Consider the following 21417-nt stretch of genomic DNA (forward strand, 5'->3'; position numbering starts at 1 on the left):
AATTTTTAAGCTGAGGCTGCAAGAGCATAGGCATTAAGTTTAAGAAACCGATTTTAAGCTGTATTTGTAAATACCTTGTTAACTGATGTGTCAAAATCAGATCAAGAGAAAACAAATGATTTTATAGTTTCCCAACCAAATATGTTCACTACTGAAGCATCTTTTTCCATATTTTAAAAGTCAAACTGCCATAACTAGAACTGCAACCTAGCCAAAAAAGTATGCAATGGCATAACAATAAGTTTAACCTACCTTTAATTCAAAACTAGCAATACTAAGCTCAGGCAGCAAGCCAACTACAGAGAAAGATTACCAATGTACAGTACATAGTCAAGTTATAAATTATGAATCCCAGTACTTGAAAAAGAAACCTGCCCACCAAAAGGACTGAAGCATAATTGCATCACAATTATTATAAACGTGCAAAAAGACTTCTATATTTGCACTTTACACAAATCAGATGCTTCAAAGTATTTCATAGCTAAAGTGGTAGGTTGGTCAGACTGTTTCCTGGATGACAGGACTGACAAGAGGAGAAACTGGATCGGACTATTTCAGACTATGCAGTTCAGCAGAACAAAGGGGACCTCAAACCTATAACGTTATCACAGAATAAGGATGTTCCCATTGACCAGGGGTTAAAATCTAATTAGGAGAAAAGAAGGACTGCAGATGCTGGAGATCAGAGTCAAAAAGTGCGGTGCTGGAAAAGCACAGCCGGTCAGGCCATCATCCTCATTCCTGATAAACAGCTCATGCTCAAAATGTCAACTCTCCTGCTCCTCAGATGCTGCCTAACTGGCTGTGCTTTTCCAGCACCACACTTTTTGACTTTAATTCAATTTTAAGTAGGCCATTTAGGACTGAGCATAGAACATCCTCATCTAGGAGGATGATGAGCATGTGGAATTCTCTGCTGCAGAAAGCAGTAGAGGCCAAAAACTTATTTTCACAAATGAGTTAAATAAAAAGTTCTTAGGGTTAAAAAGATTAAAAAAAAGGAATGGAGAAGAAAGCAGTGATCATATTGAATGATGAGCAAGCTTAAAAAGGGGCAAATGGGCAACTCCCGCTCCTATTTTCTATGCTTATGTCTAGTAGTGAAGTACAGAACTAGTTTGCATACAGGAAGCTTCAAAGTATGATTATCTCATTATGAAAATATTCTTCAGCTATAAATAGTAGACAGGACAGGGAAACACCCCTGCTCTTTAAAGAATCACATGCCAGCATTTTTTAAAAACATGCATTCAGGACAGCCAATAGAATCAGTTTATTATCTCCTCTGAAAGTTTGCAACATTTCCTCAGTTCTGCTGAGTAGCAGCCTTGATTTTTTGCTCTGTCCTGGAATGTGTCTTGATTAAGAACTGAGAGTGAGTGCTATCAATTCAACAATGACTGACATGCTGTAATGTGCAGAGACCAAAAAGGAAAAAAAAGAAGCCATTTTATAACAACTTTATCAGTTAATCTATGTTGAAGTGAAAACAGTTTGGGCAACTGGACAGATTTAATGCATGCTCTGCAAAAGACTCCGCAATATTTTGAAAAATATTAAATTAGGTAAGGATGCACCATATGATCAACAAATTTCATAAAAATCCTGCAATGCTTGCCCAGTCTAAGCTGCCAAAAGGGAAATTACAATTTCAAAAAAAATATTGAATGCATAGCAGAGGCTGAACCAGGTTCAATATGATCGTAGATCATAACTCTTCAATTAGTCATGGTGTTACTGTTACCAGGAGCTGGAGAATTTTTACTACCTCTTGACACCCCGCACCACCTCCCCCCCCACAATTCTCAACACATATCAAAGTATGTGTTACTAAGAAACAACTGACCACACAACCCAATGGTTATTAAATTGAATCAGTCATGGAACTCAATGCAACGAAAGAGACTGCTACAAATAAAATGGTCACATTAGTGGTCAAAACATTAACATTCAACCAGCACTTCAATTATCGGTTTTCAAACAATTTTATGAGCAAAAGCTTAAAATGTTACATGTTTTCAACACCTACAAAAGCTCACTGCTATTCAAAGTGACTTTAGACTTTTTATTCTTCAATATTTAATCTCATGGATTCAATAGTTTGAACAGAACAGCACACCACTCAATGTCATTTGCACCCATTTATTCTCTTCAACCAGTGTTAAAAAAAAAATCACTCCATATTGTGTTGGCATACAAGTGGCTTGAATACAGATCAAAAGATTCAATCTTCTTCCTTGAACTGGGTGCAAAGATGAATTTAGCATTTTTTCCTAGTCCTCCTCCTCAATGAATTTCCTAGAATTAAACAAAAATTTAAGAAAACAGATATTATGGGTCCTTTAATATTAGTGTTCAATATTTACATTAAGGATCAAGCTTATTTTTTAAATTAAAAAACTTGGTTTACTCTATTTTAGAATACAAAATGTTGCCCAGTGAAGTCAAATTTGGTTCCATTTAATTTCAGTTCCCAGAATTGTATTTTCAGACTTCAGTACAGTTTTTGTAGAGCCCTGCTTAACAATCAACTTATGAAATGATCAGTCCACTTGGTTAGTGTTAGAGTTCAGATTTCTGTTATAAAACAAAACAGATCACAAATTGATCACCTTGAAATCCGTGCAAACAGGATGAATCCCAAGTCTCCATTTCATTAAACTCACGTGTGCCTTTCTTAACGGGAACTGGTTTGCAGTTGGCTTTGGCATTTTGTTGCAGTGTCTCTATAAGAGGAGAGAATGTTTTAATTTTAGGGGCATCAACAAAATTGCATTATCAAATCTATTTGCATAATAATCCTCAGCAGAGAATGAATCTTTCCGTGGAGGTCAAGTACATGGTGAGCAATCTCACAGAATAGAGTTTTTAAATGCAGATCACAACCATTCATGCTTTCCAAAATCTTAACTGGCAAATGACGAACTTGGCTTGGAAAGGGTACAAACCGAGATTTGCTGTATTTTTTGGCAAAAATAAGAGTAGAGTGTATAATGAGTCCAGTACACTCCAGAGTTAAAATTGATGTAATTGAAATACAAGACTGAAGTTCAACAGGGTAGATACAGAGACCTTAGATTTCCCTGACTGGAAAGTCTAGAACTAAAAAGGCAAGGGATCAGTTATTTTCAAACTGAGGCAATAAGATTCTTCAGGAGGGTTGTGAATTTTCAGAACATTTTTCAGAATCTAGAAGGCTGTATTCAAGGCTGAGATGTCTTGGACTCCAAAGAATCAAGGGATAGGGCAGGAGGTAGAAGTGATAGATAGGTTGATAAAGAACTCAAATAGCAAAACAATCTAAGTGCATTTGTCCTCAATAGAAATTCAAAACTCCAAACTAGCTTTTTAAAACTGGATTAGTGCACATGGGGAATAGGAGTACTCTTCTTGATGTCTCAGAGAGGTAACTGAGCAAAGTTAGTGGCCCAAAATATTCCAGTTTGACTACCTTTCCTTCCCATGACCCACCATTCCCATTTACTTGCTCATTCCAAATGTTGAAGAGAACACTTAACTAATATCCTATTAGGTACACACTGCTGGAGGTTTGAATGTAAACTTTGGAAGTCTGTCAAGTCTCCAGTAAAGCTTATTCCAGAAATTGAGGCTTGAAAAGTACTGAAATAAATGAGGATGCAGGAGAAGACAAGGCCAAGTAGTGCAACACCAACTAGGAGAGAGACTACTTCCCCTTTCCAGGCACAGCACTTTCTACATTTGAACTTCCAGCATGCTCTCACTCAATTTTTGCATCCTAAAATCAGTATCTGTATGATAAAACTGCACAAGGTAATGTAAAATTATGGTGATTTACAAGTAGTGCCAAATTAGAAGGGATATTGTGGTGCAGTTGCAATGCCCCTACCTCTGGGCCAGGGAATCCAGGCTCAAGTTTCACCATATCCACAATGTTGGAACAGGGTGATTAAAAATAACAAATCAGGCTCAAGGAAGTGTCGCATTAGTGCAATACCTAATTAGTGCCAGTCTTCAAAGTAAGTTTTACATTTTTGAAAAGATCTACTTCAAAAAGTGCTGTTTTGTAGCAAATATGAAGTTCACTCAGTGCAATACACCACAGGTAATCTGAAGCTGTGGAATTAACAATTATTGTACAGTTAGTGCTTCAAATCTATTCCAAATATCACATTCCTACTATCAATTTTCCTTAATTTTCATTACATAACTAACATTTCAGACAGACAGACTTGACATGTACAGTTCATATCAGCTTTTCCTGAATAATGCACTTTGGAACTGATCAAGGCCCAATGAATTTTTCTGATAATAGATTTAGTATATATTTTATGTACATTAGAATTGAGCATGCACTTACCATGTTCCACATCACCATGTGAAGTGGCTGACTTGGGTTTTGCACCAACTTTATTCCAGTATTCATCCACAGACTCCTCACTCCCATTTTGCACTGGAGAGAGAAATATAATATCACATACATTTACATAATTATATAACATTATTGAAAAATAATTGGTTCAACTATTAGACCTTGGAGAAGCATTGGTGACTCAAACACTCGTAAAGGAGGGATAAAATTTCTTAATGAAAATGTAGTGATTTCGGAGTTCAGTTCAGAAGCTAATGCAATTTAAGTCACCAGTATTGTATGCTTTATGTACTTCATTATTTAGCAACAAGTTGAAAGTACAGTAATTCAGTCCTTACATAACTACTCAATGTATTGCTCTGCTATAAGTTTCAGTTAAGTTGACAGACCAACGTTACGTATTGACAAACTTAGATTAATATTTATTATAAAAGAGTAGATAAATTCAAACTTGTTCACTTGATCAAGTCTGGTTCTGAATGTTCTTAACAGTAGCATACTGTAACCATTCTATACTATAGTTCAAAAATGGTTGATCATTTTAGAAAATAGATTTAGTAATAAAGCCGATGAGAAACCAGAATACAATACTGATGGATTAGGAGGGTAGGTCAGTAATCTTGTTTTTTTTCTCCCTCCTTGCACAGGAGAGATTTCAAGAAATAATTGAAAAGTTAATTTTTGAACCTCAAAGTTCAATGATATGCCTGTAAATCAGGAAGGATATTGAAGACTGAATATAAGAGGGGTTGGAGTGAGGCATGGAAGCTGCCACTGGATACCCAGTAAATCTCAACACCGGTATCTGCAAAGTTGGACAAACATCACTGCTGAGTCATTCATGGTTATGATGAGGTTGTCCTGTAAAAGTGGTTCGCAGAACATGGAGATGATGGAGGCTGGGGTGGAGAATTTAATTAATGTGATAGATAAAGTCCTCTAAAGTTACATAAGTATTCAAAAAAAGTGTTGCCTCATTTTGTGCAAGGTAGTCAGACTGTCAAGGAATTTAGAGAAAAATGCTCATGTGAAATTAACTGTATTGGTAGGTAACAGTAAAAAAGGATTACTAAGAAAGAATTAGACATTGTAATCTATCAACACTTTGATTTCTAGCTATGTTATAAACTAAGAGGGAAAATGACAAAATTACCATAAGGTCAATGAGCAATCAATAGATTAAGGCAGAGGGGAAGGAGGGAATTAATGTCAAATGAGGGGCGAGGGAAGAAATATGCAGACTGTAGCATCTATGAAGAGAAGGTAACATTTAATCTTGGAATATTTAAACCCACAGTAAATTGTCAAGAATGAGGATGTTCAATACTCTCTTTGATCAACATATAAGCAGCCTAACAAGAGGCTAGGCCAGTATATACAGCCATCCTTAAATTTTCCAGAGGACAGTTAAGGGAATCAACCACATTGCTGTGGGTTTGGAGTCACATAGGGCAGACTATGCAAGGACAGCAGTTTTCTTCCCCAAAAAAGCCATTAGTGAACCATGTGCTTTTTTGACAATTGACTGATTTCATTGTTATTAGATTTATAATTCCAGATTTTAGTTGAATTTAATTTATATCATCTGCTGTGACAAGATTTGAACCCAGGTTCCGGGAACATTAATCTAATGTTAATAGAACTCAGCAGTAAAAGGCACAAGATAAATAAGCTTGCAGCGCAGATTGAAATTGGCAGGTATGATATGTGGCCATCACAGACATGGCTGCAAGGGGATCAGGATTGGGAGCTGAATATTCAAGGATATACATTCTATCAAAGATAGGCAGGTGGGTTGCCTTAACAGTAAGAAACAAGTAAGGTCAGCGTAGAATCTATGGGGATAGAAATTAGGAACTGCAAAGGGTAAAAAAAAAACAGTTGGAGTTATGTACAAGCCTCCAAACAGTACTCAGGAGCTGGGGTGCAAGATACACCAGGAGATAGAGAAAATATGTAGGGAAGGCAAAGTTATAGTGGTAATCGGGGAATTCAGTGTGCAGGTGGACTGAAAATCAGGTTGGTAGTGGTTCACAAGAGCAATTTGTGGAATGTTGACAAGGTGGTCTTTTGGAGCAGCTTGTGGTGGAGCCCACTAGGGAATGGACAATAGTGGATTTATTGTTGTGCAATGAGGCAGTCATGATAAGGGAGCTTAAGGTGAAGGAACCCTTAGGAGGCAGTGGTCATAACATGATTCAATTTGCAGAGTAAATTCAGAGAGAGAAGACAGAATCAGAGGTAATGGTATTACAGCTGAATAAAGGCAATTACAAAGGCTGAGGGAGGAGCTGGGTAGAACTGACTAGGAGAGAAGCCTAGCAGGAAAGACAATGGAACAGCAATGGCAGGAGTATCTGGGAGTAATTCAGGAGTCAGTGAAGATTCATCCAGAGGAAAAAGCAGTATGGTAAAGGGAGGATGAGGCAACCATGGCTGACTAGGGAAGTCTGAGATAGCATAAAAGCAAAAGAGAAAGCATATAATGTGAAGGACAGTGGGAAACCAGAGGATCAGAAAGCTTACAAAGACCAGAAGGCAACAAAAAGAAATAAAGGAGGGAGAAGATTAAAAGAAGGGTAAGCTAACCAGTAATATAAAGGGAGACTGTAAGAGTTTCTTTATATAAAAAGGACAAATGAGGCAAGAGGGAACATTGGAAAATGATGCTGGAAAAATATTGTGGGGAACAAGGAATGGCTGAGGAACTGAACAATTACTTTGCGACAGTCTACACAGTGGAAGACCCAAGTAATATCTCAAACATTTGAGAGACTGAGGGGGCAGAGCCAAGTATGGTGGCCATCACCAAGGAGAAGATGCTAGAAAAACTGAATGGCCTGGAGGTGGATAAAACACCTGGACCAGGTGAACTACACCACAGAGTTCTAAGGGAGATAGCTGAAGAGATAGTAGAGGTGTTAGTGGTGAGCTTTCAGCAATTATTAGTCAGGGAGGATCCCAGAGGACTGGAAAAATCACTAACGTGACACCTCTGTTTGAAAAGGGAGTAAGGCAAACAACAAAATTACAGATTGTTTAGCCTAACCTCAGTCATAGGTTAAGGTCCTGGAATCCAGTGAAGGATGAGATTTCTAAATACTTGAAGGTGTATGGTTAAATAAGGGAAGGTCAGTATGGTTTTTATCAAGCTGAAGTCTTGACTACAAATCTGCTGGAATTTTTTGAGATAGTAAAAAGGTTAGACCAAGGAGAACCAATGGATGTTATCTACCTGGACTTCAAGGCGCCGCACTGGAGCCTGAGTAAGATAAGGGCCCATGGTGTTAGAGGTAAGGTGCCAGCATGGATAGAAGCTTGGCTATCCAGCAGAAAGCAGAGTGGGGATAAAAGGGTCTTTCTCAGAATGGCAGCTGGTGATAAGTGATGTCCCGCAAGGTTCAGTGCTGGGACCACAACTTTTTGCTTTATATATTAATGATCTAGATGAAGGAATGGAGGACATTCTGGTTAAGTGTGCAGACATGACAAAGATAGGTAGAGGGACAGGTAGCATGAAGGCAGTGGAAAGGCTGAAGGTGGCTTTGGATAGATTAGGAGAATGGGCAAAGAAGTGGCAAATGGAGTACAACGTGGGCAAGTGTGAGGTCATGCAATTTGGTAGGAAGAAGAGAGGCAATTTTCTAACTGGGGAGAAAATTCAGAAGTACGAAGTGCAAAGAGACTTGGGAGTTCTAGTCCAGGATTCTCTCAAGGTAAACTTGCAGGTTGAGTCAGTAATTAGGAAGGCAAATGCCATGATTGCTTTTTGTTTAAAGCAAAGGACTTGAATATAGAAGCAGGGATATACTCAGGCTCTAGAAGGCTCTGGTCAGAATACATTTGGACTATTGTGCAGTTTTGGGCCACATATCTCAGGGAGGAAGTACTGGCCCTGGAGTGTGTTCAGAGGAGGTCCACAAGAATGGTCCCAGGAATGAAAGCTTAACATGAGGAACATTTGAGGACTCTGGGTCTATACTCAAATGGAGCTTTAGAAGGATTGTGGGCTGTGAATCTAATAGAAATTTATAGAATATTGAACGGCCTGATCAGAGTGAATGTTGGAAAGAGGTTTCCTTGGTAGGAGAGACTAGGCCCCAAGGGCACAGCCTAAGAGTAAAGGGAAGACCTTTTAGAACACCATTGTGGGTGGCATGGTGACAGTGGTTACCACTGCTGCCTCACAGCGCCAGAGACCCAGGTTCAATTCCCACCTCAGGCAACTGTCTGCGTGGGTTTCCTCTGGGTGCTCCGGTTTCCTCCCATAGTCCAAAATGTGCAGGTTAGGTGAATTGGCCATGCTAAATTGCCTGTAGTAAATGAAGGGGTAAATGTAGGGAATGAGTCTGGTTGGGTTGCCCTTTCGAGGGTCGGTGTGGACTTGTTGGACCGAAGGGCCTGTTTCCACACTAGGTAATCTAATCTAAACAAACAGAGAGAAGAACAAACTTCAGCCAGAATGGTAAATCCATGTAATTCACTGCCACAGAAGACTGTGGAGGCCACACCATTGAATATATTTAAGACTGTGATAGATTCTCAAGGGGATCAAGGGTTACAGGGAGAAAGCAGGAGAATGAGATCGAGAAACTTCTCAGCCATGATTGAATGGCAAAGTAGTCTCGATGGGCTGAACAGCTTAATTTCTGCTCTAGACCATCACCTAATGATAGACGAGCTTTAACAGGCCAGTGTACACAACTAAGGTGATGGAACAACAAGTTATTTTAAACATTGGTGATTCTTTGAGAAAACTATTGTTTTACAATGACAGGAGATTCTTACTGGAAAGAGGTCAATGGGAAAAAACTGCCAGCATCACTGGAAGTCTTTAAAAGATCAGGAAATGACATTCCTTTTAAACAAGCTCTTCAATAATTGTAGTAAACAGAACAGTGAGGCAGCACGATGGCTCAATGTTTAGCAATGCTACCTCTCAGCACCAGGGACCCAAGTTTGATTCCAGCCTCAGGCAACTGTGCACGTTCTCCCAGAGTCTGCATGGGTTTCGTCCGGGTGCTCCAGTTTCCTCCTAACCTGCACGTCTTTAGATGAATTGGCCATTCGAAATTGCCCGTAGTATTCAGGGATGTGTAGGTTGATGCATTAGAGGGGGGTAAATGTAAAGTAATAGGGTAGGGCAATGGGTCTTGGTGGGTTACTCTTTGGAGGATCGGTGGGGCTTGTGGGCTAAATGGCCTGTTTGCACGCTGTAGTGATTCTATTATATTCTTTTCTAGAGATGCATTAAGATACCAAGTACTTTAGATGAAGTAAAAAAAGTATAACAAATTAGGAAAAACCGAAAAGCTGTTAAAGTCAGAATAGGAACCAATTACTTAGATACGGGCGTGGGGGGGATAGAGAGAGAGAAAGAGAAAAGAGGGGTGGTGGTGGGGAAAATTAGGGGTAGCGATGAGACCACTAAACTCAGGTCATAAAACTGCCTCAGTGACAACACAAGACACAATGTAATCAGAAAAAAATTAAAAATAGACATTGAAGATGGATGCCGGGAATGGAGATGAGTGGGTGGAGATTGACGAACTTGTCAAACGATGTTTCAATATGTTGAATTGTTTCCAAAGGGTTATATCCCAATAAACAGGGGAGCCAATCAGAGGGCTGGAAAAAGCTAATGGCGATCCTTGTGTATGTGGGAGAGGAGAACGGAGGCATTCAACGTTAAAAAAAATAAATTTAAACAGAAAGGAAGACACCAGAACAATTTGTAACAGCCAGGAAAGATTGAATAGAGACTTTTTTTCTAAAAAGAATTAGACGGGTAGAGATTAACATTTAAAAGATAGGAGGTAGAGAGTTCCACTGTTGGAGGGAGAAAACACGATAGTTACTGCAGAAATCAAATAGGAATTCAGGACACATACCGCAACCCTGCGAAAGTGCAAACGGAGGTATTTCAAGTTACTAGAAGATGCACATGGGGCAGGATGCACAGTATAGAAAATGAACAAGTTATGTTGATACGAAGCTGAAGTGGTTTTGTATCAAACTCCGGTCTATTTCACTTTAGGGGTTGAGAGAATATTTAGTAATTTGCCATAAAAATGACACCTATTTTGTTTTTTAAAAAGTCAAAGAGATAGAGACACTTCTGGTCGGTCATTCCTCTGGACCAAAGCGACATGGAATGAGAGTGCAGGACGGACCCTTACCGCTCATAGCCTTTCGTGTACTTTTCCGCCTCTTTTCCTCTTCTTTCCTTTTTCGCTCTGGTTTTGCGGTTTGTCCCAATTTCTGGCGCTCGCTGTGTTCGTTCCCCGCCTTGACATGCTCTCGTTGGTTAAGGGGATATTTAGCCGCGTCCAGCGTCTTCTTCTTTGCTCTCGGTTTTTCTGGCTGTGGTCGGCTGGACGATTGGGTTGTCGACGAGACTTTGGATGTCCTCCGAACGATCTTCCTCCGAGAGGGACCACCTCGATTGACATTCTCTGCTCTGGCTTCATTGTCCTGATCCTCGGAAGCCTGCTCGGAATCGGAGGAATATCGGGTTTTCTTGTTTTTGTTTGAGCTACTGGATTCTCGGGAGACCCTGCGGTATTTTCGCCGCCCGCTGGTCCCTGAATTGCCACCAACTGACTGATCTTTGCTGAAATGGTCCCTCTCTGAAGGGGCGTCGCTACCCACGTCCCGATTAGGCGAGAGAGTTCTACAGCCTGCACTGGCGCTCTTGGCTTTCACGAACGTCTCTTTCTGACAGACGCTGCAGACCCTCTTTTGCCGAGAAACCAGCGGACTCTCCAAAGTCTTGTTGCCACTCCGAGGCTTCGAGGTGGAAAGTACCTGAGGGACGGGCGGGCGGCGCGGATTGCACATTAGGTGAGTGTAGGACACCTGGTTGCCTCCGGGCATGGCATCAAAAAAGTCAAAAGACGACTCTTCATCTTTGGAAGACATTTCTTCAAACGAGCCCTGCAACACTCCTGGTGGATGTCTCGGGATTGGAAGACTAGCTTTCCCGCGGGAAGTTCGCGCCTGGTTCTGTAACCAAGCCAACACACTCGCAGAAGGTACATATTCTTCAATAGATTCCAGAGACGCATCACTCTTCGACCCCTCACCCATTTTGTCATCATTCGGTGATCCGGGTGAAAGCAGCAGCTCCCTGTTCCTGGTTTCATCCTTTACCCCGATTCCATTTGTCTGGGAGAGTCCGCGCGGGCTCCTCTGGTGAGCAGGTTGCTCGGGCAGCTCATGTAAGCGTGTGTTGGTTGGACACTTCCGGCTCCCATTGGTTTTCCCTGGCGCGGGGCCCACTTTCTCAGACGGGGCCACGCAACGGGAAACCTCGTCTCCCGTGGCCTTCGACTCACGGCCGCTTCCTGGAGACTTGGTGGAATCCAGCAACACCTCTTTGCGAAGCTCGGTTTTCGGAATCATCTTGTCTGGCTCGAACGGACCGTAAAAGGGAACTCCGCCCTCGCATGCGCTCAAGGACCACATTTCACACTGGATACGGTCCTCTCCTTTATTGGGGGTAGGATTGTATATCGGAACCGTGGCTTCAAAGGACCGCCACACGTTAATAGAAGGTGCTCCCTCATTACATTCTATTCTGATCTTCTCCTTTTGAAATGCATATCCACCTGGTTTGGTGCTTTTAGGTGCCAGCGCACTGCTCGTTTCTTCCGTTTCATTTAGTTCACCTCCAATTGCCTTGTGAGAAACTCTTTCTTGGGCAGGTACAGCTGTACTATCCGAATTGGTTTCAATGCCTGAGGACTTCTGAACTCGTGCCTCGGGGGCTGCCGAAGTTTCAGCACTCACATCCGTCCTCTTGGCTTGCTCTAGTTTAGTCTCGCTGTCCGTCTGTACTTCTGTATTAGTCACATTTTTCCGAAAAGGGTAGTGTCTGAATCGTGTCGAATGATAAAATGTCGGACGAGCGACGAGAGAAGAATTAAGAAAAGGTCTTCTATAGTTCGTATGAGTAATTGGTGATTGTGGACCAAAACCTCTTGGATATGGCATAGGACACACTGGGTAATATAACCCACCACCAATTTCTAATGAGAGACCGAGAAAGAAACAGTCGTTAGTACGTCCATCAAATCTAGCCTCTGACTAGAAGTTGAATTGTTTTATTAGAAGAGGTTACTAGATTGCGAGCTAAATACCAGAAACAGTACCACCTCAAAACAGGTGTTTATATATCTTGAAATAACAAATCTCTACCAAGGGGGAAGTGAACTCTCGGCTAATTTTAGATCCTTCCGAAAAAAGGAAATATTTTCCCCATTATTATACAAGCACCCCGGAGATGCCTTCCTGAATCGTGGATTTTGACCTCCCGTTGAGCAGCCACTTTTGAAAGCTCCGTCAGATTTAAATTAACTAAAATGTCAGATTTTAAGAGGGGCGCAAGACATGTTATACAACGCGTTCAGCAGAAACCTTAGAGCCGATAAGCGCCAATATAAAACTCGACAGAGTTGTTAGATTCGAGGCTTTGACACCCATAAGTGCTGCAGTAGATAACTTAAGTCACTGCGCTACACTGTCTAGCAGTGAGAAGTGGCCCTTTGTTAAGGAAAAGTAGTTAAGTGTCAACCTAACATTTCAAAATGGAACTATCCTGTCCCGAAAGGCAACTGCTCACACAGCGAATATTCAACGTACAGCACAGTGGCCGATTACCGGACCTAGTCATTGTAACTGTGGAAACCAGTAACACATTTATCCAATTCTATGCTATCCAAATCGGGATAGCAATTAAGCTGTTCACTAGAAGATCTTTCCACGTCCTCTCCTTCCCCACACTCCTCCCCCGCAAAAACGACTCCGCCTCAGGTAAATCATACATCAGACTCCTCGAAGATCAAATGAATTAGAACACCTAGTCGATAATGTATTTATCAATGATACCCTTATCAAGTTAACTTTCAATGAGTAGGCCCTGTTTAAAATTATCAAACCTGAAAACATGAACCATGCAACCAACAAACAAGGAAACCAGGTGCCAATAGGCATAACCACTGACCTCAATGTTAGAATTGTGTTCCCACTTACCTACTGTCGGGTAGAAATACGGATGGAAGGCTGGAGGGTGCATGAAGTGGGACACAGGAGGTGTAAACATATGTGGTGTCGGCATTGGTTGGAAAAAGAAAGGCCTGTTGTGGTTAGGTGCGTGACCATCTTCTGCTCTGTGGCCGGTTGGTGAAGAGTTCATCACGATTGGCAACAAGCAAAGAATTAAATTAAAAACGTAACTGGCTATTACTGGTGGCAAATTCATCGGAGCTCCAACTGCAAAATAAAGACGATTTACAAAGCTCGCAAAACTGCTCTACAAACACGTTACATTTCCATTTAACAAATCCATTCCTTTTCGAAAAGCCAACGCATAGTAGTAACTAATTTGTTTTTGTTGTTTACCCAACTTTTCATCTGTGAAATTGCCTCATAGAGAGGTTACCTACCTAAACTACAAGATCCCTATTTAACCCAATAGCTGGAGAGAAAAAAACAGTAACTTTGAAAAGTTCCATTGCCGACTCTTTACATTTACGCTACTACTACACCCTTAGTGAAACCACCTGTTTTCTCTTCCATCACTTCCCCTCACATCCATTTATCAATTAGGGACGAGCACCTAGCCAGTCAGGATAAGGCGTTAATTTCACGTCGACAGCAGCAACTTGCAATACTCCGAGCTCTGCTTATTAGGCTTCCCGTTGTAACAGTTGTATTTCTCTTTGGCTCCTGTACCTCTCAAGCGGGGAAATTATATTTAACGAATTCATTAATTTGTGAAATTAAAATAACAATTTAAAATTAATTGCTTCCTCCAGTTGGAATGCCTTATGATCAATGACAATGAACTATATGATTAAATATAAATAAGGTTAATTAGACACTCACTGTGATTTTTCCATCATGTAAACCTCTGTCTCTGCTTTTTACTTATATTCTCAGCTCAAACACATTGAGTCAGTCGAATTTAGATTTCACACATTGGTTTTCTGAAGCAAAAATCTACGTTAATTTAAAAAGCACCACCCTCTGTGTGAAAACGTTGCTCCTTCAGATCTCTTTTAAATCTTTCCCCTCTCACCTTAAACTTAGGCCCTCTAGTTTTCAACTCCTCCACCCTGGGGAAAAAAAACCATGTCCATTTACCCTATCCATGCCCCTCCAAATTTTATAAACCTCGATGACATCATCCTACAGCCTACCACCACCACGGAAAACAGCCTCAGCCTATTCAGCTTCTCCCTATACCTCCAACCCTGGCAACATCCTTGTAAATCTTTTCTGAACTCTTTCAAGTTTCACAACATCCTTCCTATAGCAGGGATATCAAAATTGCACACCTCATTCCAATAGTGGCCTAACTAACATCCTGTACAGCCACAACATGACCTCCTAACTCCTATATTCAATGCACTGACCAAAGAAGACAAGCATACCAAATGCCTTCTTCACCATCTTATCAACCTGCTACTTCACTTTCAAGGAACTATGAGCATGCATTCCGAGATCTCTTTGTTCAGCAACACTGCCCAGGACCTTAGCATTAAATGTATAAGTTCTGCCCTGATTTGCCTTCCCAAAATGCAGCACCTCACATTTATCTAATTTAAACTCCATCTGCCACTCCATGGTCCATTGGTCCATCTGATCAAGATCCCATTGTAGTCTGAGGTAATCTCCTTTGCTGTGCACTACACCACTAATTTCGGTGTCATCTGCAAACCTACTACCTGTACCTCCTATATTCACATCAAATCATTTATATAAATGATGAAAAGCAGCGGATCCAGCACTGATCTTTGTGGCACACTGCTGGTCACAGGCCTCCAGTATGAAAAGCAACCTTCCACCACTAACCTCTGTATTCTACCTTTGAGACCGTTCCGTATCCAAATGGCTGGTTCTCCTTGATTCCATGTGATCTAACCTTGCTAACCAATCTACCATGAGGAACCTTGTCAAACGACCTACAGAAGTCGATGGCTATGCTATCAACAATCCTCATCACTGCTTCTTCAAGAAAACTCATTCAAGTTAGTGAAACATGATTTCCCATGCACAATGTCATGTTGACTATCCCTAATTAGTCCTTGCCTTTCCAAATACATATAAATCCTGTCCCTCAGGAGTGTCTTCAACAATTTACCCACCACCGATGTCAGGCTCACCAGTCTGTAGCTTATTTGCTTTTCCTACCACCTTTCTTAAATAGTGGCACCATGTTAGCCAACCTCCGGCATTCCGGCACTGCACCTCTGTCAATCAATTATACAAATAGCTCAGTAAGGGGCCCACCACTCACTTCCCTAGCTTCCCACAGAGTTCTAGGTTACACCTGATCAGGTCTTGGGGACTTATCCACCTTAATGCTTTTTAAGACATCCAGCACCTGCTCCTCTGTAATATGAACATTTTTCAAGATGTCGCTATGTATTTTCCCATGTTCTTTATCTTTCATATTCTTCTCCATAGTCAATACGGATGTAAAATATTTGTTTAGTATCTCCCCCATCTCCTGCGGTTCCACACATAGGTGGCGTTACTGATCTTTAAGAGCCATATTCTCTCCCTTGTTATCCTTAATGTATTTGTAGAATCCCTTTGGATTCTCCTTAACCCCAATTGCCAAAGCTATCTCGTGTTCCCTTATTGCCCTCCTGATTCCCTCTTAAGTATACTCCTACTGCCTTTATACTCTTCTAAGGATTCACTCGATCTATCCTATCTATACCTGACATATACTTCCTTCTTATTCTTGACTAAAACCTCATTTTCTCTAGTCATCCAGCATTCCCTACCCTTACCAGCCTTGCTCTTCATCCTAACAGGAACATACTTTTTCTGGACACTCATTATCTCATTTTTGAAGGCTTCCCATTTTCCAGCCATTCCTTTACCTACAAACATCCACCCCCAATCAACTTTTGAAAGTTCTTGACCATCAAAATTGGCCTTCCTCCAATTTAGAACTTTAATTTTTAGATCCGATCTACCCTTTTTCATCACTATTTTAAAACTAAGAAAATTATGGTTGCTGGCCTCAAAGTTTCCCCCAACTGACACCTCAGTCACCTGCTCTGCCTTATTTCCCAAGAATAAGTCAAGGTTTGCACTTTCTCTTGTAAATACATCCACATACTGAATCAGAAAAGTTTCTTGTATGCACTTAACAAATTCCTCTCCATCCAAGCTCTTAATAGTCTATGTTTGGAAAGTTAAAATCTCCTACCATAACCACCCCATTATTCTTACTCATAACTCAGATCTCCATACAAATTTGTTTTGCAATTTCCCGCTGACTGTTGGGGCATCTATAATATAATTCCAATATTATATTATATTGAAAGGTATTCAACTCTTTCTTATATCTCAGTTCCACCCAAATAACTTCCCTGGATGTATTTCAAGGAATATTGCTCCTAAGTACAGCCATAATGTTATCCCTAATCAAAAATGCCTCTTCCCCTCCTCTCTTACCCCTCCCTTTGATCCTTCCTATAGCATCTATACCTTGAAACATTAAGCTACCAGTCCTATCAATCCCTAAGCCATGTCTTTGTAACTGCTATGACACCCCAGTCCCATGTCCCAACCTTGCCCTGACTTTATCTGCCTTAACTGGTAGGCCTATTGCATTGAAATAAATGCAGTTTAATTTATTCATCCTACCTTGTTCTCTGCTTTATTCATGCCTGTCCTGACTGTTTGACATACTCCTTTTTCCAAGTGTACCAGCCTCAGACTTAACTCTTTCTTCACTTTCTCCCTTGGCCCCACCACCATGACCCGCCCCCCAACCACCCTACTAGTTTATATTCTCCAGATCAGTTCTAGCAAATTCTCCTGCCCTTCTAATTAGACCCCTTCCAATTCAGGTGCAATTACTCCTTATATGGGTCACTTCTACCAAGAAGAGATTCCAATGATCCAAAAATGTGAATCCTTCTCCCCTGCACCAGCTCCTCGGCCAGACATTTATCTGCTCCATCTTCATATTCCTTCTCTCACTCGCTCGTGGCACCTGGAGTAATCTAGATATTACTACCCTCCAGGACCTACTTTTTAAATTTCTGCCTAACTCCTATATTCTCTCCTCAGAATCTTGTCCATTTCTCTTCCTATGTTGTTAGTTCCAATGTGTACAATGATATCATGCTGATCCCTCTCCCCTTTGAGAATTTTCTGCACCCTCTCTGAGATATCCTTGATCCTGGCTCCAGGAAGACAACACAAAATTCTGATGTCTCATTGTCAGCTGCACAAACTTCTGTCTGTACCTCTGATTACACAGTTCCTATCACAATCTATCATTTGGAATTTAGTGTACCCCTCATTACATTAGAGCCAGTCTTGGTACCAGAAACCTGGCTGTCAGTTCTATATTCTCCTGAGAATCTATCACATTTTCCAAAATAGCATACTTGTTTGAAATGGGGATAACCACTACCTGCTTCTCTCTCTTACCTTTCCTGGAATTAACCCATCTACCTGAATGTACCTTCAGTTTATGTCCCTCCCTGCAACTGCCATCCATCACACCCCCTAGCTCCTGTAAATTCCTCAGTGCCTCTAATTGCCACTCCAACCGATTAAGTGCAATCCAATAGGATTCACAACTAAACACACTTCCTGCTAACATAATGATCAGTAACATGGAAACTCTTCCTGACCTCCCACATCCAAAAGGAAGAGCACATCAATCTACTAAAGGTTATCTTTGCACTTTAGTGATCTACAGACCCAGAAAATGGCAGTGTTACTGCTCTAAAAACATTGAACCAGGCTAACTTGGTACATAGACCAGACCCCTTACAGTGTGGAAACAGGCCCTTCGGTGCAGGTGTCCCAGACATGTTCCCTAAAGTGCTCTGCAAGAAAGCGTCCAGTCTCCCAATGTAAAGGAGACTGCATCGAGAGTAATGGATACAATAAATGACATTGGTGGATGTGCCAGTGAAATTTTGATGGATGAGGAAGGCTCCTTTGGGGCCTTGGATGGAGGTGAGGGGGAGGTGTGGATGCAGGTTTCGCAATTCCTGCGGTGGCAGAGGAAGGTGCCAGGGGAGGTGGCAGGGGTGGGTGGGTTGTTGGGGGGCATGGACCTGACCAGATAGTCACGGAGGGAACGGTCTCTGCGGAAAGTGGAAAGGGGTGAGGAGGGAAATATATCCCTGGTGGTGAGGTCCGTATGGATGTGGTGGAAATGTCAGCAGATGATATGGTTTATGTGCAGTTTGGTTGGGTGGAAGGTGAGGACCGGGGGTTTCTGTCCTTGTTGTGTTTGGAGGGGTGGGGTTTGAGGGCAGAGGTGCCGGATGTGGATAAGATGCATTGGAGGGCATCTTCAACCACGTGGGAAGGGAAATTAAAGAAGGAGGCCATCTGGTGTGTTCTGTGGTGGAACTGGTCCTCCAGGGAGCAGATATGGCAAAGGCGGAGGAATTGGGAATACAGGATAGCATTTTTGCAGGAGGTAGGGTGGGAAGAGGTGGAATCCAAGTAGCTGTGGGAGTCGCTGGGTTTGTAAAAAATGTCAGTGTTAAGTCAGTTGTCATTGATAGAGATGGAGAGATCCAGGAAGGGGAGGGAGGTGTCAGAGATAGTCCAGGTGAATTTAAGGTCAGGATGGAATGTGTTGGTGAAGTTGATGAACTGCTCAACCTCCTCATGGGAGCACGAGGTGGCGCCAATGCAGTCATCAATATAGTGGACGAAAAGGTGGGGACTGGTGCTGGTTTAACTCTGGAAGATGGACTGTTCTACGTGGCCAGCAGAGACAGGCATAGCTGGGGCCTTTGCGGGTGCCCATGGCTACCCTTTCATTTGGAGGAAGTGGAAGGATTCAAAGGAGAAATTGTTAAGGGTGAGGACAAGTTCCATCTGCTCCACCTTCCTCTCCAACCTATCACCTTCATCCCCACCTCCATCCACATAGTGTATTCTTGGCTACCTTCTCCCCAGCCCCACTTCACTCTCATTTATCTCTTCACCGCAGAGGCTCCCTGCCTCATTCCTGATGAAGGGCTTTTGCCCAAAACATCGATTTTCCTGCTCCTCGGATGCTACCTGACATGCTGTGCTTTCCAGCACCACTCTAATCTAGACTCTGTCCTCATATCCTCTCAGTCTGCTTCATTGCAATCTTGACCTACTTCACATCCTCCCAGTCTGCTTCATAGTTATCATAATCATCCATTGTTTACAGTTTTTCTCTCCTTATCTAAGGAAGGTTAGATTTGCAATACAGGGAATTCAACTGACATTCATATAATTAGTTCCTGAGTTGGCAGGATTGTGTTTTCAGGAGAGGTTGAGAAAACCAGATCTGCATTCCAAAGACTTTTTAAGAAGGATGGTGATCCTCTTGAAACTTACTCAATTATTACAAAGTTAAAAGTCACACAACACCAGGTTATAGTCCAATGGGTTTAATTGGAGGCGCTAGCTTTCGGAACGCTGCTCCTTCTTCCGATGGTTGTGGAGTACACAATTGTAAGACACAGGATTTATAGCAAAAGTTTACAGTGTGATGTAACTGAAATTATACATTGAACAATGTTTGGACAAACCCTACCCGTACACCAGATATGTTTAGATCAGGAAGAAAATGACGGGCACCTGGAAATACTTAGAGCTGCCCTCATAAGAACAGGGTATGATGCTCAACCCATCGACTGCCAGTTCCGACGTGCCACAGCAAGGAACCGTAATGACCTCCTCAGGAGACAGACATGTGCGGCAACCGACAGGGTACCCTTCGTTGTTCAGTACTTCCCAGGAGCCAAAAAAACTACACCATGTTCTTCACAACTTGCAACACAGACTTAGACCCATTTACACTCACACACACATATACACTCACTCACAGACTCTCACAACCCCCCACTCCAGACACATACACATACACACACAAACACATAAATCCACATGCACACATATATGTTTTGTGGTGTAAATTTGTACTTGCAGAGTTACATTATACTTTGCTCAAAAAACAGCATGAATCCATGTAAGACTCTGTTAACTCATTTTTCAGATTAGAATCAGTCTAAACATTATGGCACAGACAACAGCAAACAGGGGGCGAACACCTTCAACACATTATGTGGGCTGACAACAATTGTTAAAGTTAACCTGAGAATGTAACTTTAAAAAAATAGTTTTGTGATTTACATGTGAAAGAAATGAAACTAACATGGTCATTCTAACAGATGAGAGATATAACAAACAATCAAGGTATTTTTCAATGTATAACTTCAGTTGCATCACACTGTAAACTTTTGCTATAAGTTCTGTGTCCACAACCACTTGATGAAGGAGCAGCACTCCGAAAGTTAGTGCTTCTAATTAAACCTGTTGAATTATAACCTGGTGTTGTGTGATTTTTAACTTTGTACACCCCCAGTCCAACACTGGCATCTCCAAATCACAATTATTACTGGGTGTGACAGGGTGAGTACAGATCCAATGTGGCTGCTGACTCGAGAGTCAGAGTTATAAAATCTCATAAAGGATGAATGGCTGGCCACTTAAGACTGAGATGAGGAAAAATGTTTTGGACTTGGTGAATATTTGGAATTCTCAACCTCAGAGGGTTGTGGAAGCTCAGTCATTAAGCAGTTTCAAGACAAAAAGAAAACGACAGCTTTCGGGAGCCTAACAAGACTACTGGATATGGAGATGGAGCATGAAAATGAGTAGATGATCAGCCATGATCTGGCAAGACACGTTCGATGAGCTGAAAAGCCCACTTCTGGTCCCACGTTTCACCTGAATCCATCTTAGCTTCCATGGTCGTAAAAACCTCTCAACGTTTCCTATAAATAATAAACGCGTGATTACTCCTGATCAACAAGAGAAGTATTTACTGCTCCTCGGATGCTGCCTGAACTGCTGTGCTCTTCCAGCACCACTAATCCAGAAAGAGAAGTGTGTCTGTGACCGGCTCGAGTAGAATACTGAGCATTGATCCATCCCTGAGGCAGGTCACAAATGCAGGATGCTCTGGAACAGCATCGCGCTGTAACAATCATCGCGTGTACCACCAGGCGGCTCAGCGCTGCTCC

General features: G+C 41.8%; 1 protein-coding gene across 6 annotated transcripts; it reads right to left on the reverse strand.

The window, feature by feature from the left end:
- Positions 1-1061: 1061 nt before the first annotated feature.
- On the reverse strand, positions 1062-21209 carry LOC122549283. Of its 6 annotated transcripts, none has more exons than XM_043688806.1 (6): positions 21122-21209; positions 13385-13624; positions 10531-12381; positions 4340-4432; positions 2667-2726; positions 1062-2298 (listed from the first exon to the last, which is right to left on the reverse strand). In XM_043688806.1, exons 1-6 carry the CDS (start codon positions 21141-21143, stop codon positions 2261-2263), a joined length of 2304 nt encoding a protein of 767 aa, XP_043544741.1. In that variant the 5' UTR covers positions 21144-21209; the 3' UTR covers positions 1062-2260. The 6 variants fall into 6 exon arrangements, with proteins under 6 accessions (XP_043544741.1, XP_043544736.1, XP_043544740.1 ...); XM_043688801.1 differs by having other exon boundaries at positions 2613-2726; positions 21122-21208; XM_043688805.1 differs by lacking the exon at positions 21122-21209 and adding an exon at positions 13971-14061 and having other exon boundaries at positions 2613-2726.
- Positions 21210-21417: the final 208 nt, after the last annotated feature.

The sequence above is a fragment of the Chiloscyllium plagiosum genome, chromosome 4 (genome assembly GCF_004010195.1).
Source record: "Chiloscyllium plagiosum isolate BGI_BamShark_2017 chromosome 4, ASM401019v2, whole genome shotgun sequence".
In the NCBI taxonomy this organism is placed as follows: Eukaryota; Metazoa; Chordata; class Chondrichthyes; order Orectolobiformes; family Hemiscylliidae; genus Chiloscyllium; species Chiloscyllium plagiosum.